The sequence below is a fragment of the Balaenoptera ricei genome, chromosome 8 (genome assembly GCF_028023285.1).
Source record: "Balaenoptera ricei isolate mBalRic1 chromosome 8, mBalRic1.hap2, whole genome shotgun sequence".
NCBI lineage: Eukaryota > Metazoa > Chordata > Mammalia > Artiodactyla > Balaenopteridae > Balaenoptera > Balaenoptera ricei.
Window position 1 is genome coordinate 58,715,432 of NC_082646.1, and position 19,295 is coordinate 58,734,726.

A 19,295-nucleotide genomic window follows, 5' to 3' on the forward strand; every position below is an offset into this window, starting at 1 on the left:
AGGCCGTGATAGTGAGAGGCCCGCGCATCACGATGAAGAGTGGCCTCCGCTTGCCGCAACTAGAGAAAGCCCTCGCACAGAAACGAAGACCCAACACAGCCAAAAATAAAAATAATAAGTAAATAATAAATAAAAATTAAAAAAAAAAGATTTGACTGTGAATGACAGAAATCCCCAAATAATAGCATCTTAAACATAAGAGGAGTTCATGTCTTTCTCATATACCAATCCAAAGTAGGCAATTCAGGGGTAGTTTGGCAACCTGCTGCAGGAAGTCCCTCAGCGGCCCAGGCTGGGTCACCTCTCAAGGGGGCGGCCCTCAGGATCCAAGATGGCGCTCCTGCAACACAAGGAGTGGAGGGCCCGCCAGCTGACTCTCAAGAAAGGCCCTTGGACTCTGGTGCCCTAGACTTAGCTTGCAGTTTTATTTGGGATTTTTTTACATACATGTTCATATATTCTATAAGCTTACCATTTTTCTTTATCACACCTACTTTGATTTTCGTATGGAAGTGTTTATGAATTCGGGGTTATTCATTCCTTGAAGGTTTGGCATTGTTCAGATGAAAAACTTTATTTGGGAGTTTTATTGTGGGAAGATCAAAAAAGCTTTTTAACAATTTCACATTTACAGAAAAGTTGCGAGTGCCAGTAATTTATATTTTCCCTGAAAGAATATTTTAGTGTTTCCTCCAAGCGAGGACATTTTCCTACATAACCACAATAGGAACATCAAAATCAGGAAATGAACATGTATGCATTACTATAATCTACTCCTTACACCCGATTCATGTTTCTCTAATTGTCCCAATAATGTCCTTTAGAGCCAAAGGATCCAGTTCAAAATCTTGTGTTGTGCTGTGCCTCTTAGTCTCCTTCAGACTTGAATGGCTCCTCAGCCCTTCCTTGACTTTCATGATCTTGATGCTTTTGGAGATTACAGGCCAGTTATTCTGTAGGATGCCCTTCAACTTTGGTTTGTCTGATGCTACCTCATGATTAGAACCTTGAGCAGGAACATCACAGAAGTGATGTTGTGTTCTGCTCAGTGCCTCCCATCAGGTGGCACATGATTTCATTTGCTCCATTACTGGTGATGTTCACTTTGATCACTCTGATGGTTCTTGCCAAGCTTCTCCACAGGAAAATTACTGCAGAAAATTATTTCTTTTCCATTTGTGATGAATAAGTATTCTGTGGGGAAGTATTCTGAAACTGTATCAGTAACCCATTCTACATCAAAGTCTCCCTCCCTCCTCCTTCTTTCCCTCCCTCCCTGACAGTTTGGACTTCTGGTTTCTTATTCAATGAGTTATAATCTGTTATTCTTATTATTTATTTTGACACACAGAGTAGTCCAGATTTGACCAGCAACTTCTGTGTCTTTTTGATATATCCCAGTCATTCTTTGAGCACTTCCTTACTTTCCATGAGCTTTTCCAGGCTCATCTTTTTCCTTCCCTGTTCCAGGCTTGGAATAAGCCCAGAAACAAGGATCCCCAGTTCCTTTTAGAAGCTAAGATCTAAGTGTTAAGGGTGCTCATTGCTATTGGAATGTTACTACTCCAGCTCCTCTCAGTGGAAAGAGCTAGGAAGCATATCTATCTGGAAAAACCACGTGTTCATCCCACTACCTCCAATTCTACTCCAACATCACACAGAAAATTCTATTTTTCTCTCTTTCCATATTTGTAACTCCCTCCTCTAACAGTGAGAAAACTGGCTTCCATTATGCTGAATATATTTACTTATTTGATCATATATAACCAGTCTGCCATCATAGGCACTGCCCCCCTCCTTCATGTGGGTAACTTCCTAACCCTTTCTGTGCTCTGATACCCTGTGCCAGGCCAACTCCCATATGGGCCCAGGACTTGGCAAAGGGGAAGTAAAGGTCAACATTTGTTGAACTGACCGCTCAATGGTCAGTCCTTAACACTGACCAAGAAATTCAAATCTTATTCTATGAAAATCTCTTTTAACTTTGAATTGTCACTGCAAAGGAAATCATTTGCTCCCATAACTGGGAAGAGAATTTTAAAAATAATGTCAAATAAGGAAAACACAGGGTTAAAAATTCTCAAAGAATTCTTGTACCCTCAGAATACATTGCTGGACTCCTGATTTGACACCCTTTCTCTAAAATGCGTATTATGCTTCTGTACCTTAGTAAGCAGCGTTCACTAGGGTGGTTACACAATCTTGATAACTATGAATCATTGTTAAGCAGGCTCACTGTTAACGACTCTGGTGCCCCTGCTCTGCTTGGTCACAGATTGAGAAACACTGACTTCTGGTATCTGTTGTTCACGATTATTCCATCTCCTTCTTGGTTGTCAGCTGACATTTCTTAGGCCTGCCAGTGTGCCCACCTCCAGGGTGCTTCCTTCTGATTTATTGGTTTAATTTGAAGAGGTCTGAGGAGCTAAATGACTGGACTAGATAAGAATGTGTGGAAGTGGAAATCACTGCGTTAGTATTGGTTCAGCCCATACCACACCCCCAGTTTCTCTGTCTGCAGCTGGGACCTGGACAGGCAGGAGGTCCTCAGGTCTGTGGGCCAGTGCCAGCCCCCCAACTTAGGGAGAGGCCAGGTGTTCCCTGCTCTGGGTGCCCAGGGTCTCCCCATCACAGCAGCCCAGCCTGTGGGCCAGACCCCAGGCCCTCTCCCCACCCCACCTCTTCTTTGTTTTTTTTTAAAATTAATTAATTAATTTATTTTTGGTTGCGTCGGGTCTTAGTTGCGGCATGTGGGATCTTTGTTGCGGCACACAGGCTTCTCTCTAGCTGTGGCACGCAGGCTTTCTCTTCTCTAGTTACAGCGTGCAGTTTTCTCTCTCTAGCTGTGGCACGTGGGCTCCAGGTTGCATGGGCTCTGTAGTTTGCAGACGCAGGCTCTCTCATTGAGGCGTGTGAGCTCAGTTGTTGTGGCGCGTGGGGCTTAGTTGCCCCATGGCATGTGGGATCTGAGTTCCCTGACCAGGGATCAAACCCGCGTCCCCTGCATTGGAAGGCGGATTCTTTACCACTGGACCACCAGGGAAGTCCTCCACCCCTTCTGTTCTTGATCCTCAAACATTTGGGGCTTTCTGCTGGACTCTCATCTCTTCTCCAGGTTTCTTTCCCTTTTCACTAGCTTTGTCACCTGTATTCTAAGGCTGATTCTGCCACTGATTTGCTGGGCCTCAGTTTTCTCATCTGGAAAATAGGAGTGAGGTTTGAATGTGGTAGGTCTTAAGGCCCCTCCAGGCTCTGCCCTTCCTCCTCCCATCTCTGGCATACTCCCTTTTATTTGCCACCTCTCTTTTTGCTCCTTGTCTCTTTATCATACACTATTTCCCTGTCTGCCTCTGATTCTCTTGGAGTTTCTCTCTTTCCTCTTTCTATGATTTTATTTCCCTCTCTGAACATCTACTTCCTATCTTAATTTTTCTTTCTTGAATCTCTTTCTCCCTCTCTCCCTTCCTCTGTTTCTGTTGCTTCTGATTCTATGGACTCTTTTCCCTCTCTGCCCTTTTCCCTGGCTTTCTACCTCTTCCCCATCTATGACACCTGTGTTCTGAACTGTTTCTCCTTCTTACCCCATCACTACTTGATCACTGCTCCATTTAACTCCCTGACCAACATTGCTTTCTCAACCTATTCCTGGACCAGTGTTTCTGGGTCCACACCCCCTCTCTACCCCTGCCCAGAGTCCCCTTTCCCAGTCATGCCCTGACCTGGGGCTGGGATCTGGGAGCTGATGCCACGCGGCCCCTACCAGAGCTAGGCTCCTCCCTGTAATGGAAACAGCAGCTGTGAGGCTGGCTCCAGAAAGCATGTTGGGCCCAGTTGGCTGCCTCTGTCTGAAAGAAGGCTCCAAAAGTCAGACGCAGCACTCAGATGGAGTGTCACGTCCTGCCACAGCCCAAACCTGGAGTGCAGGCGTCAGCTGTACAAGCAATCGCATCCCATGTTTGCATGCGTGTATGCACGCGCACACACACACACACACACACACGCACACACAGCTGGGGCATGAGCATTGGCAGTCATCTCTCATTGAGCTGGCATTCAGGTTTGCCTAAAGAGTGTTCCTCTCTTTGGAGTCTACTATGGCCTTAATTGCAAGCTTTCAGCCCTTGGAACGTTCCCCATGTAGACACAGATCAAGGCTCAGTAAGGAGAGAGAATTCTGACCCATCCATGGGTTAGGATCTGGTTTCCATCCTATAAAACCCACAGGTTCTGCACTTTGCTGCCTGGCCCCATGCTTTCCAGAACCCCTAACAGACATTTGCTGCGCACCTCCCAACCCGTGCCAGGCGCACTTGCCACCCACACAAACCTCACAGCAACCCCAGGAGGCAGGCACAATTGTCCCCCATTAGGCAGGTGAGGAGACAGGCTCCCAAGGTCACAAGCCAGTTCAGAGGCATTTTCAGCCCAGCACAAGTCTGACCTGCCTATAGTGTCCTGTACCCACTGTGACAATCCAACGATGAAAATTTGACAGTGGGAGGAGAAGCTGAGAGATCCTGCCCAAGGAGACCATTGGCAGCTGGTTCTAGTCTTAGAAAAGGCACAACAGCAAAAAAAGCTGTCAGATATGATATCCCAGTAGGTGTCATGTTATAGCCAGATATCTGACAGAGGCTTAGGGTCTGCATTTTGGAGGTGAGGGAACATGGCAGTGAGGTTGGGAGGCACATCACAAGTAGCACAATCTTTTTTTTGCGGGGGGGGGGGGCACGCTACCACGCAGCATGTGGGATCTTAGTTCCCCAACCAGGGATCAAACCCACACCCCCTGCAGTGGAAGCTCGGGATCTTAACCACTGGACCTCCAGGGAAGTCCCACAAGTAGTGCAATCTTAAAGGAAACAAGATGGCCCCAAAGGGTGGCCTCAGATGTCAGAGTGGGAAGTGGCAGGCTGCCTGTTTGGAGGTGCCAGCTGGTGGTCTGGCAGGACAGGGAGGAGCTGCCTCCCGCCCCGACTCACTGCCAGGGCCCTCGACATGGAGCCAGCATGGGTGTCCCAGGTCTCCACGCCCTGGTGTCACCTCACGCATTCAGCCCTGCTCTCAGAACGTGGCTAGCTCTGCAGAACCGTGCTGGGCCAGAGCTTTCTGGGGTCCTGGGGCCACAGAGAAGAATTGGACAGGACTTGAGGCTGCAAACTCTTAGCCTCATGCCCTCCAGGGCGCTGCCACGGGCCCCCCTGACAAGTGTGGTTCACTTTCTCATCAGGCTGCTGCTCACAGTTTTCTGGATTCTCCCATCTACTTCTTACTATTTGCTGCTGGCTCCTTGTCAGTTGACACGTCTCTGCCAGCTTGCCCTCTGTTGCCTCTGTCCTGCTCAATCATTTTGCTGGAGATTGGGGTCCAGCACATGCATGAGGAGGGGAGGGGCTGAGATTCACCAGACCACAGGATCCATGCCAAAGAGGGTTGCTTCCACCTCCTTTTGTGCCTCCACTTGTTACTGAACAAACGCAAGTTTATGTACCCGAAGCACAGTGAGGACAAACAGACCTAAACGTCAGAGTTTGGAGCAGGGAAATGTTTATTGCAGGGCCATGCAAGGAGAAAGGGGCCGGCCATGCCCCCCAAACCCTGAACTCCCTGAAGGGTTTCAGCAAAGCATTTTTAAAGGCAAGGTGAGGGAGGGGCGTGGTTGGTTCTTAAAAACTTCTTGATGTCAGAATCCTTTGTTCTTGCAGCTGTCCATACAGGTCAGGTCACCTGTTGTTCCTGTAAACCTCCAAGAAGACAAATATTATTTTTTATCTCTGTATGAATGGGAAAGTGTTATACCTTTAAAGGTCAGAGCCTTGAGAATGGGTTATCCTGTACATTTCAGGCTATTGGCAACACTCTTAACTTGAAGCAAAAGCAGTAGAATACAAAGGTTAAAGTAAAAGAAACAGATCTAATATGGAGTCAGATTTGTTCTTCCCTATAACACACCCTCCACTAGGTGGCAATCCTCTGCCTCTCCCACTAGGTTACAGCAGGGGCCTTGGCTTAGTAACCCAGTCTCCTTGGTACCAAAGACAGAGCTGGCATAGAATAAGGGCTCAGAAAAGGTTGACGTCACAGACGGATGAAGGGGTGAATCTCAACAAGCTGGACTCACAGATGGGAGGAGCTTTATGAAGAATGAAGGCAAAGATCCTGCTCAAGCCAGGACAGGGAGTGGGGTCACATGCTGCTGGTGGAAGGGGCAGACCCTCAAGTGGCAGAGCCTGTCACTCACCGTGGTGAGCAGCTTTGGGGGCTGCAGAAGCAGGTTTAGACCGGGGTGGGTACGGTCCCACTCAAGTCTACACTGGCCTGCAGCACCTTGGCAGGTTTTAGGCGCTGGCTTATGAGGAGGAAAAGGGCAAATAGAGCACCGCCACTTTTCCTTTGGGTCCTCTCCCAGTCTCAGGGAAGCCCTGCTCTCTACAAGCCACTTGCTAAAACAGGAGCGCTGCAGTGTGGACCATATTCCTCCTCAGGATCAGGGCCAGGGGACCAGCTTATGATCCAAAGCCTGCTCGCTCTTTTGTGTTCAGGGCAGGACTCTCCACTTGCTCCAGTGAAACACGACGTTGGTTTTCTGTTCATTTATTGAAGGTCTTGGCTTTCTGCAGGTTGCTGCTAGTTGACAAGCTCATTCCAAGGCAATTCAAGCCAGGCCTGGTCCTTGCGATAAATCCCTGGCAGGGATCACGAGTGACAACAACACATAAAATAAATGCCTAGGGAAAAACTCAGCCTTCTGAAACAGATGGCAAATTTACACCCAGCCTCCTGAGGAGATGCAAGTCGAGTTCCACATTAAAATGTTAATTTCCCACTTTACAGAAGTGTACCTGGAGCTCCTGTGCGGGCTGTTAAGTGGTTATTTGGAATCCACCCCAGGTGGCAGGATGAGTTCACTTAACTCAGCCTTTGTCTCCAAGATCCTTCCTCAGCCTCAGAGCAGTTTCCACCCCTAAAATTTCCACACTCACCTGGAACTGTCTCCATTGCCCCAAACCACTTTGATCCTAACAGAATTTTCTCTGTTCACTTAGAAATCTCGTCAGGATCCTTGGAGACCATCTTTACTTCCCATCTTGTCCTTGCTTGGTGGCCTCGGGTAAGTCAAACCACCACTCTGAACCATGAATACCTCACTTGTAATTGTTGAGGGCTTCCGGCATACTGAGTGCTCTCTAGTGTATCTCATTTAATCCTCACGACAAACCTAAAAGGTACACTTATTTCCCCATTTTACAAAGGGAAACAGGGCTCTGGTGTGTGAAGTGTTCTCCCTGAGGCCGCTGTTACCGGAGGCAGGCGTGAGGGTCTGTCTCTAAGCCTGTGCTCTTTACGTCTCACCCCGTGCCGCGTGGTCTCTGACCTGGTTTTCTGTGTATCTATCCTTTCACCTGCCAGAGTTGCCAGAAAGCTACAGACCAGGACCAGGGCTGGCTACAGTGCCCTCCTGGAGGAGGCTTTTTCCTACCAGGAAACTCTAGTCTAGGCTAATTATTGGAGCCTTGGTGCCCTCTGCTGGATAAAGGCTAAAAGACCAGCCAGCCTCTACCCTGGTACAACATCTTTTTCAAAAGAGCATTTTTTTTCATCCATCCATCCACCCATCTTCCATCCATCTCAGTTTCACTGTTGTCTGGAGGCACCACCCTCATTCTCTGGGGCTCCTGTTCTGCACCAGGGCTCAGCGACACAGAGAGGGAAAGAAGGTAGCCCTGCATCTGTGTCCCCCTTTCCTGTTTGCAGAGTGCCTCCACCTCATTGTACCCTTTGTCCCCACAGCAACCCTAAGGGCCGTTAAAATCTCCATTTAACTGGCGAGGAAAGCGAGACCCAGAGAGGCCAGGCAGCACAGTGCAGTAGAAACAGTTTTGGGGACAAAGACAGGTTACAAATCAGGGCTCTGTCACTTACTAATTCTGCCACCTCGGGAAAGTTTATTAAGCTTTAGGAACCTCAATCCCTCATCTGTAAAGTTAACTCGCCCAATTGATATTTAATGTGCATATGCTCTGTGCCAGGCTCGGCTTTGGGGCTACAGCAATGAATAGGACTGAACAGGTGCTTGCCCCTTCAAGCCTTGCGCTGTGAAGGTTATAATGAGGCTTAAATGAGGTGAGAATATACCACAGCGCCACCTTAGTGCCATTTATGTCATGTCATGTTATTACCTATGTGAGGAACGTGAAAGGATTTGGAGATGCTTTCCTGGGAAAAGAAAAAATGAGGGAAAGCTTGGCATTATGTTAAAAAAATAAAAGCAGCACGTACTGGGGTTGAGGTCATGGGCTCTGGAGCTCGACTTCCTGGTTCTAAATCCCAGCTCTTCCCCTCAAGAGCTTTGTGATCTGCAGCAGCAAAATGGAGACAGTAAATTCAGCACAGACTTATTGTATATCTAATAAGTGCCAGGCAGGGTCTTAAGGCCCCAGAAATGAACAAGACAGGGAAGGCCTGTCCTATCTCATAGGAGTGTGATGATGAAATGAATCATTACATGGGAAACACCTATAATGGTCCTAAACATAACGTGTTTGCTATTATGACTATCTTGACTATCTTGGCTGTTGCAAAGGCTCTATGGATGGTATTTACTGGTACTTTGTGTTTGATGATGCCTCTTGACCGTCTGGGGCTGATGACAGCCAGAGGGTACAGGCTTGCCCTGCTGGCAGAGAGTATAGAACAAGGACCAGGATGTAGAGGTCAGAGGACACAGGTTTCTCAACGCAACAGGGCAGAAGCATTAACAGCTGACTGGCTCACAGCAGGGCAGTGGCCAAGGGAATAGTGAGTGGCCAGTAACCAGTGGATATGAGCAAGTGTGGGTGGAGATACACAGAGTTCTTGTCCTGTCTGAGAGGTGTCCCTGAGGCCACTTAAGGCTCCTTCATCAGCTAAGGACTTCCATTTTTCTGGGGGACAGATGGAGTGGACTCTAGAACCCCTGGAGAGATCCTGGATTCTGGTTAGTTTGGGCCAATGAGAAGCCCTAGCAGCAAGGGTAAGAGACATGGGATTGGGTTTCTACTTCCCTTGATTCTTCCCTGTGGGGACATCATAGTCTGGATGTGTCCTTTCACCTTTCGAGGCAGCCAACTGTCTTCCGGGCTCCAGAAAACTCCTTCCCCTCATCCCTTTGGACCCGGAGAGGCAATAGTTCTGCTACCATTAGTCTCAAGTTACTGCAATATTCTTTAGAAACCCCTGCTCCCACCTTTATAATAGGCATTTGTAAACAAGCCCTTCTAGAATTACCCTAATTTGAGTCTGCCCTCAGTTTCCTGCTAGGACTCTGTCTAGTGCCAAGAGTGGCCTTAGGAACTAGATTCTCCAAATAGGATTCTGGAATTGGATTGGTCCTGTATCTGAGCAACATGGGGATAATCTCCTGCTGGGGGAAATAGGATGCAAGTAATTCATGACGTCTGGTAGTAACACAGTTACTCAAATGATCATGGGTAGTAGCATGGGATGCAGCGCAGGTTGGAAGGCCAGACTTTGGCATATCAAGTGGCTGTGGCACTTTGCCCTGTGGCAACAATACTGGTTATAAAGACAGTGAAGGGACTTCCCTGGTGGTGCAGTGGTTAAGAATCCACCTGCCAATGCAGGGGACACGGGTTCGAGCCCTGGTCCGGGAAGATTCCCACATGCTGCGAATCAACTAAGCCCACACGCTGCAACTACTGAGCCCACGCTCTAGAGCCCGAGAGCCACAACTACTGAGCCCGCGTGCCACAACTACCGAAGCCCGTGCACCTAGAGCCTGTGCTCCGCAACAAGAGAAGCCACTGCAATGAGAAGCCCGCGCGCTGCAAGGAAGAGTCGCCCCTGCTCTTCTCCGCAACTAGAGAAAGCCTGTGTGCAGCAATGAAGATCCAACACAGCCAAAAATAAATTTATTAAAAAAAACCCATCTTCCAAGATCATGGGCATTTATGAAGTTAAAAAAAAAAACCAGACAGTAGAGGAACATGGCTTCTTCCTACAGCCCAAGAGATCATATATATATATATATATATAGAAAATAAATAGAAAATTATGACCATAAAATTGAGAACGTGTGTGAACAACAGAAGGTTTCCATGAGAGCTTGAAGGAGTCCCTCATGTCTGTGGGTGCAAGGAGGGTATAACCGAGGACCAAACCCAGGGTCTGATGGTAAAGGTTGCAGAGTTGCAACACCTCCACCCCAGGTCTCTTATATTGAAGGAGGAGTGCTAATAGGAAAGGACTGGGACCCCAGGACTTGGGGTGGAGACATCTGGGGAGAAATGGATGGGGCTGAGAATTCTGATCTGCAAATTCCCCTAAATCCCCTTCATCAGCGGAAGCAGCCCCTCCCTACCTAAGTGCACTTCCTTATCTGCATAAAAACCTTTCAGTGGTCGACGGGGAGCAGTAATTCTATAAGCTGATACCTGTGCTCCTCAGAACGCCCTCAGCGTCCTCATTGCCTCCAAGCCCAGGACCAGCACTCAGCCCCAGCATAGCCTGGAGGAGAAGTGCAAATTAGTAACCTCAGATACTCAGAAGTTGACCAAGGAACTAATATGTAATCAAAAAGGTAAACTTGGCAGATAGTAAGTTTATTACTCCCACGTGGTCTTGCTACATCTAATAAATCTTAAATTTGACGAAAACAAAAACAAAGACAAAAACAAAAACAAAAAAAACCCTGCACTGTGAGAAGATAGTCTAGACAGTGAAATACTTATAAGACTCTGTCAATCTGTATAAGCAGGAGCCTGTGGGAGTGGATTCCGAGGGTGTTAGACCAAGGGGAAGAATTATAAGAATTGATTGTGCCAAATTCACTGACATGGGTGCCGTAGCCTAGGATGTGGAATTTAATATTTTGACTTGATCACCCAGGAGTGGTTTTTTTTTTTAATTTATTTTTTACTGGAGTATAATTGCTTTACAATGTTGTGTTAGTTTCTGCTGTACAATGAAGTGAATCAGCTATATGTATACCTATATCCACTGCCTCTTGGACCTCCCTCCCACTCCCCCCCATCCCCTCATCTAGATCGTCACAGAGCACGGAGCTGAGCATCCTGTGCTTTATAGCATGTTCCTGCTAGCTATTTTACGCATGGTAGTGTATATATGTCAATCTTAATCTTCCAAATCGTCCCACCCTCCCCTTCCCCTTCTGTGTCCACATGTCCATTCTCTACGTCTGCGTCTCTATTCCTGCCCTGGAAATAGGTTCATCTGTACCATTTTTCTAGATTCCACATATATGTGTTAATATACGATATTTGTTTTTCTCTTTCTGGCTTACTTCACTCTGTATGACAGATTCTAGGTCCATCCACATCTCTACAAATGACCCAATTTCATTCCTTTTTATGGCTGAGTAATATTCCATTGTATATAGGTACCACATCTTCTTTATCCATTCATCTGTCATTGGACATTTAGGTTGTTCACATGTCTTGGATATAATAATCTGATTAATTGAAGCTTGGACACAGTGATGGCCTTACTGAACAATGTTGAAATTCCAGAACTTCCTTGGAACACTGTGTAGGAAAGTCTGAAGGCTCAGGAGAGTGGGCACGTTGGGGTGGATCTATTATATGCAACCTGCTCGCAACCCTAGGAGAAGCTGGAGGACACTCCTTTCACCCAAGCATTAAGGAATGCATTCATGGGGGTGGGAGACCTCCCCATCCTTGAGGAACTCTATGGTAGTTGTCCTTTGTAGGCCAGAGATGGCCATGGGGGGTGTTGTAATGGAAGCTCCTTGATCTCAGTGTGAATAATGGGAAGCCAGGTAGATGGCAGCACTTAACCATCAGAAACAATGGTTTCTGGGACTCCAGGAGGAAAAAAGAATGGGCGAGCACTAAAGAAACCAGCATTATTGAGCATTCACTATGTACAGCCCGGAGAGGTTGTATAGGGTATGTACAATCCCTAGCACATAGTACAAACTTCGTGTACTTAGTAAAGGTTAATTTCACCTTAGTAGGAGAGAGCAGGTGGCAGAGGAAGGGCTGAAAATCCACTGGGTTCTGGCGTCTATCTCCACATAAGGGTCCACATCAAAAGAGAAGATAGAAAAACCGCTGTTATAATTCCCAAAGAATCAATGTGGTGTGATGAGCAGAAGCCCCGCCACTTACTAGCTCTGTGCCCTTTGTCAAATTACCTAACCTGTTTGAGCTGTACTTTCCTCATGTATAAAGTGGGAATAATAATGACAGTACCTTTCTCAGTGGGTTGTATAAATAGTGCCCAGCACAGGGCTTGGCACGTAGTGGACGCTCAGTAATGCTGGTTTCTTCAGTGCTCGCCCATTCTTTTTTCCTCCTGGGAGTCCCAGCCAGGTGTGGAGCTGTCCGTAGTGCTGAAGACATCCTCCTTCCCTCCCTGCCTCCTTCCCTCAGTTCCTCTCTCCTTCATTCCCTCCTTCTCGTCTGTGCTTGGCTCCCCAGAGCCCTAGGGTCTGAACAGATGGAATTTTCCAAACGGTTTCTTCAGGCCCCCATGGAGGACAGGGGGGAACGGCCCATATACGAGGCCCTCCCTCAGCAGGAGTCTTGGGAAGCTGGCAGGCAGCCGGAGTGGTGACTGTGGGACTGTGCGGGCTGTGGTGGGAACGGGGGCTCCCCAGGACAGAGCTCCCTTGGAGAGTCTGACATCCGAGGACGCTCATGCAGGAACCTCAGGATCTGCCGAGAGGCGGTCAATCAGCTCCAACAGCACAGCGTGGCAGGTGGGTCTTTGGGGAGCTTGCCCTGAAGGAGGCAAGAAGGAGCAGGTTGGGGCACAGGAGAGTGACCCTTGGATACAGGGCTTGAAGGGGCCCTGGCTCGGACAGGAGTCCCCCATCCTCCTTCCCTGGAATATTTGGGTCATTTGTTTGTTAATGTAACTAAAGGCATCTTCATCTTTTTGCGTTATGGTAGTATGGAGTTGACTAGCTTCATGAACTTGGCTCCATGAGCCAAGCTATCTGTAGCTGGTCCTCAGTGTCCATCCACTTGAGTCTAAAGCTACAAACGGTCCCTCCCTAGGAGGGTGGCACCTGAACCCCTTGTGCCAGAGGTGGGAGCACTTGCAGCTCACACACTCCTGGGGGAAGGGTTAGGAGAGGGGACGTGGCCAGCTGCAGAGACAAAGATCACCTGTTTCCTAATTTTTGTTGACAGGTAGAATATTGGAGATGAAGGATCTTTGGAGACCCTAAACATATAAACTAAGCCCTCCCTGTACAGATGGCACCGAAAAGGGTGTGAACACTGTCTCACAAGTCAGAGGTGGAGGCGGGGCTAAAGGTGGCTCCTGCCCTGGCCAGAGGCTGCCCTCGCTAAGGGCCTGAGCCTCCTGTGACCCCTTGCAGGCCATTGGCCGCAGAATTCCTGGGACACTGAGCATGGCCAGCAGGACTGAGGGACCAGGGGAGCCTCTTGCTGCTTTGTGGGATGGAGGGAAGTCCGCACCCCTTTCTGTACCCGTTTCCCCATCTGTACACAGAGGAGTTGGCTCAGATGCTTAGATCTCCAGGATCCTTCAGCTCTGATGTTCTAGGTGTTCAATAAAAGAGGTGATTTTTGTCTTTGGCTGGGAGGTGGGAAGCCAGGCTCAGGACCAGCTCAGCCCTAACTTTTGGTGAGACCCGGGACAAGTCACTGCCCTGCCCAGAGTCAGTTTCTTCCTCTGGAAAAGAGGATAAGAGGTCTCTCCTCAGGGTCTCTAGGAGCACCAGGCACAGGTGTGGATCACAGGTGCTTTGGGAAGTACAGATTGAGGGGAGAGGTGTTTGTCATTAATATCAGCCGTATATGCCTATGTTCCCAACCAGAAATGATTAGCTCTTTGTGAGCCCAGAACAAACCCAGCTGCTCTGAGGGGTTCATCCCTTGGGGTGGGATGTTAGGAGACCACTTAGAGTATCACAGCAGAAGAGGAGGGAGTGTACAGAGGGTCCCTCAGAGACTGGTCGAAGAGCAGCCCTCCCCAAGACCCTGGCCTCTGAGCTGGGAGAAACATAGCATCACAGGTTGGAAGGGCTCAGGTCTGGCCAGCCCTGCAAACCGGCTTCTTCTACAGATGGGGAGGCTGAGGCCTTGAATGGGGCAGGGGCAGGACTGGGGCTGAAGCTCAGGCCTCCACCTCTCTGTCCAGCTTTCTTTACACCACAGTACACCTGCCTCTCCTCAAAGATGCAAAGATGGTGATGATGGTGACGGTGATGTTGATAACTATTCTGGTTAATAAGTGCCTAGTTAGTTCCCTACTCACCGCAACGACTATCCCCACTGTAAACACGCTACACATTTTAGTCTCCACCACAGCTCTGCCAGGTAGCTATTGTCATCTCCATTTTACAGATGAGGAAACTGAGGTTCAGAGAAGTTAAATGTCTTGCCCAAGGTCAGGGGCTAGTAAGTGATAAAATCAGGATTTATTCCTCTGTGTGATGCCAAGGCCCTTCTCATTCCTTTGCACTGAACATAATTTCTAGGAGCTACTCTGCACAGACCACTGCAGTTGGCATTGGGAGGGCATCCTCTTACTCTCCTGATCTACACTCCAAGTGTAGGTGGTTCAGACTCTGGGAAACCGTCCGTGAGCCCTCCTCCCGGGGCCCTCAGAGCCTCACCACTGGTCCTGCTACTGCCCGCACTCGGGATCCGCTCTTCTCTTGGCTGGGACTTGCCTCTCTACCAGCTTGGCAGTTTCTTAAGGGTGAGTTTGGATCTTCTGCCTTCCTGGGGTGCCCCCAGGTTTCATTATCCACATTTTACAGAAGAGAAAAATGAAGCTCAGAAACTTCAGAGATTGGTCTAGAGCCACAAGGATGGGAAGCAGTGAGCCGGGTCTGGCCAGCTCTGACTCTGGAGCCCAGGCCGAGCCACTGAGCTCCAGCCCAGGACCGTGCGTGGGTATCTCGGGGCTGTGAGCCAGTCCTGCAGAGGAGGTTAGGCCCCCAGAGCTGGGGGTCTTCCGATATCATGGGTCCAAATCCCTCATTTTACCAATGAGGAGACTGAGGTTCTGGGGGCAGGAGGGGTGTCTGCCTCAAAATCATGCAGGAAGCACAGGCAGAAAATGCTAGAAAGCCAACCTCATCTTTATCCCTCTTTCCAAGGACTGCAGGAGGGCTTGTACCCTGAAGGTTGGTCCTGGAAGCTGCTGCATAGGAAGGCCTGCCAACGCTGCCAGGGCCCGTGAGGGTCTACTCTCAGCCATCCAAGGATAGTCCCTTTCCTGCCACTTCTCTCTGTGCTGCTTTGGGGCACTCTCCTGTGGCTGGCTGGACCTTCACCCTGGGGGTGCTGGGTCCCTGGGACTGTGACCCCATCTTTGCTCAGGCCTTCCCCAGTGTGGCTGCCCAGCTGGCTGTGAACCAAGCCAACCAGGATTCCTCACTGGCGCTGGGCTCACAGCTGACTTCCGTGGTTCTTCCCACGGGCTGTGACACCTCTAGTGCCCTGGCCACATTCCTGGCCCATAAGAACACCGTAGCTGTTTTTGTGGGCCCTGTCAATCCTGGTTACTGCCCAGCAGCAGCCCTGCTGGCCCAAGGCTGGGGAAAGACCCTCTTCCCCTGGGTGTGTGGGGTTCCAGAGGGAGGAGGTGTGCTGGTGCCCACCTTGCCTTCGGCTACCCACGTGCTGCTGTCCGTCATGAGACATTTTGGCTGGGCTCACGTGGCCATTGTGTCCTCCCACCAGGACATCTGGTTGGCTACTGCCCGGCAGGTGGCCATGACTCTCAGGGCATACGGGCTGCCTGTGGGGCTGGTGACCTCTCTGGGACCCGGGGAGCAGGGGGCCACAGAGGTCCTGAAGCAGCTCTGCAGCGTGGATGGTCTGAAGGGTAAGTGTATGTGGGTGTTTTCCTCCTTTGGGCAGCCGGGACTTCATATGGCTGCTGATGGGGAGTTTTCTTATATCAGACACTGGGCTGAGCACTTGACAACAGGCCCACATTTAACCCCACAGCAGCCCTGTGAGCTAGTTCTGCTGAGGTCTGCATTTTGCAGCTCAGAGAAGGTAAGTAGCATGCCCAAGTCACACAGCTGGCAAGCAATACAGCTGGATTTTGAGCTCTGATGCATGTGTTAATTGTGAAGTGGGAGCCAAGGGCTTTCTTGGTTCTTGCCTGGTAGGGTGAAGAAAAGGAGAGTGTAGCAGGACCTGAGTCCCAGGTTTGAAGCTTGAAGTTTGAAGCTGGCACAGCCCCTGAGCTGTGGCCGAGCTGCCTCAGCCTCCTGAGAAAGGTAGAGCTGCAGAGGGCGTGGAGGGTGGGCTGCGGACGGGGTGCTGTCAGGAGACCCTTACCGGTCTGGATTGGTCTCTACTCAATGCAGAAGCTTCTAGCCTCAAAAAAGGAAGTGCTTCCTATCATCATGATCACTGCCCCATTGTCATCACAGATATACCCCATCACTGTCAGCATCACACACCAGCATCCCCAGCTTCACATCACCACCCCAGTATGATCATCACCATGACTACCAGGGGCACAATCCTCTTCATCACTATCATCACATGGTACAATCAGCACCACTGAAGGACCTCAACTGTATCCTCCATCCCTCTACACATCCATTCATTTGTCCACTATTTTTTGAGCACCGCCTATGCTCTGGGCTCTGGGGACACAGCAGTGGAGAAAAGAGACAGAATTCCTTTCTTCGGGGAGCTTCCAGTCACCTATCGTCACTACTCACATAAGCCCCTTCACCCCCGAGATGGTCACCATCCTGAGAAGCACTGTGGGATGGAGGACAGAGCATAAGATTTGAGTCAGGAAGATCTGAGATGGAATCCTGCCTCCATAGGACACTTGGCTTTCCTGTAAAATGGAGCTGATGAAATCCACCCCAGGGGAATTGTGAGGATTGGAGAGAATAGATGAAATAACCTAGAACTGTCTCTGGCAGGTAGAGTGCCTTTGGAAAATTGTGGATTTTATTATTATTTCCAACACCACCACCATCTGAAATCAGCTTCGGAGAGATTCAGTGTCTGGAGGTTTAGGTTAGGCATTTCCCAGTGGGAATCTTGCAATCAATATGTGTAGATGTTTCTTAAAAGAAAAGGTTCTATCTGTGGGCAAATGAGTTTGGAAGTTTCTTGGCTTAGACACAGGACTTCTCAGAACCTTTACCATGCTGTTCTGGTTATCTATGACTGTGTAACAACTTATCCCAAAATGTAGTGGCTTTAAACATCAACCATTTTATAATGTCTTACAATTTTGTGGGTAGGAAATTTGAGCAGCGCTCAGCCAAGTAGTTCTTCAGTTCCACTTGACCTGTATTGGGGATTACTCAGTGGTTTTTCGGCTTGTAAATGGGCTGTCAGTGCTTGGCTCTCAGGTCAAACCAAGTCTACTGCCTGTTTTTGTAGAAAAAAATTTGATTGGAACACAGCCATGCTTGGGCCTGGGCACCACCTGCGTGGGTCTACCCCGGGGCTTCTCTCAGCAATGGGCCAATGGGTTCGTTTATGTAACTCTCTATGCATTCACACTGCAATGGCAGAAGTATTTGTGACAGAGATTGCAAGGCCTACAAAGCCGAAAATATTTACCATCTGGACTTTAACAGGAAAGTTTGCTGACACCCTGTCTAGAAGGCCTCAGATGGCTTCACTTGCATGCTTGGGGCCTTGGCTGGGCGGTTGGAAGAGAGGACTCATCATGACATGCCTTCCCATTGTGGGTAGTCTCAGGGCCTCTCCCCGTGGTCTCGCCAGTGTGGTGACTCAGGGTAGAGTGACTTCTTATGAGCATTCAGGCCTCCAACTGAGAGGGCGCCAACAAACAGGAAATGGAAGGCGTCAGTCTCCTAAGACCTGGACCCAAAACACGCAAGATCACTTCCACCGTGTTCTATTGGTCACAGTGTCACAGAGCCTGCTCAGATTCAAGGGGAGGGGTCAGAGGCCCAAGTTCTTGACAGCAGGAGTGTCAAAGGATTTGAGGCCATTCTTACCTCACCTTGTATGCTAATAAGCATGCAAATCTCTAAGGAGTGGGAAGAGTATTCAGGTTTCCTCCACTTAGTTGAACCCTGAACTGTTTTAGCGAGGGAGGCCATGCCAGACAATGGTTTCATCTCTCCTGCTCGGGCAAATGCTAGCCTTGCTGGCTGGATTCGAGCTCTCTGACCTGCTGGACTGCTTGTGCCTGACCTCTTCTGCTCTTCTGCTCATCAGTCTCTGAGTCTTGGGGAGAGAACTTACAAAGTTTCTAGGTCCATGATGTCACTTAGGTTGAGAATAGTCCTAGATCCCTATTCTGTGGAGTTGGCTACAGCCTATTCACTTATTCACCCGTGATGCTTCCACACACTCATTTCGCTGGCTCATTCATTCACCCATCCACCCATCTATTTACCCATCCACCCATTCTTCATCCATCCACACATTCATCCATCCACTCATCCTTTATCCATCCATCCATCCATCCATCCACCCATTCATTATTCATCCATCCACTCATCCTTTATCCATCCATCCATCCATCCACCCATCACATCCATCCAACATTTCTGATGCCTCTCTGTGTTCAGCTGTGTGCTGGGTGCTAAGTACTGGGGGTCAGATGTCCACACTTTGAGAGTCCCCTGGGGGCTGCTAAGGTGACCGTTGCCCTGGCAGATGCGGGAGCTGCGGCATGAGAACATTGCCACCTTCCTGGACTTCTTTGTGGCCCCTGGGGTCAGTGCTCTTGTGTTGGAGCACTGTGCCCGGGGCAGCCTGGAGGACCTGCTGCGGAATGAGGATCTGCGGCTGGACTGGACTTTCAAGGCCTTCCTGGTGCTGGATATGATCCGTGTGAGAACACTTCTCAAACCTGGAGCTGTGGAGGCAATGGGGAGGGAAGGGAGACAAGAGATGCTCAGATTTCCTAGGCCTGGGCTCTTTCTACTTTGTCTAACTGAGAAAAATCTGACAGTGTGGCAAAGGGTGAGGGAGGCAGGAAGATTTCCTGGGGTCCGTGGGAATTCTGAGAGAAGCAGGGGTCCTTCTCATTCACCACAGGCCTCAGGGACCCCCATTATTCCACCGCAGGGGGTGTGGTATCTGCACCATCGGCATTTCCCTCATGGCCGCCTCAAGTCCCAAAACTGTGTTGTGGCTGGACACTTTGTGCTGCAGGTCACTGACCATGGTTATGCAGAGCTCCTGGACGCTCAGCGGGCTCCCCGCCCCGGCCAGCCCCGGAAGGTCAGCTCAGGGGTGGGCAGGAGGCTGCCAGTAGGTTCTGAGGCCTCTGTTTACACTGGGTGCTTGTGAGGCAAGGGGAGA

General features: G+C 49.4%; 1 protein-coding gene across 1 annotated transcript in view; it reads left to right on the plus strand.

Moving 5' to 3' along the window:
- Positions 1 to 331: 331 nt before the first annotated feature.
- The window catches only part of LOC132370156 (guanylate cyclase 2D-like), a 50,751-nt gene continuing 31,787 nt past the window's right edge, over positions 332 to 19,295 (plus strand). Inside the window, 7 exon segments of the mRNA XM_059929904.1 lie at positions 332 to 400; positions 10,447 to 10,579; positions 15,196 to 15,852; positions 15,994 to 16,028; positions 18,645 to 18,821; positions 19,059 to 19,197; positions 19,200 to 19,214. Of these exon segments, the coding sequence (XP_059785887.1) occupies positions 332 to 400; positions 10,447 to 10,579; positions 15,196 to 15,852; positions 15,994 to 16,028; positions 18,645 to 18,821; positions 19,059 to 19,197; positions 19,200 to 19,214 (1,225 nt within the window).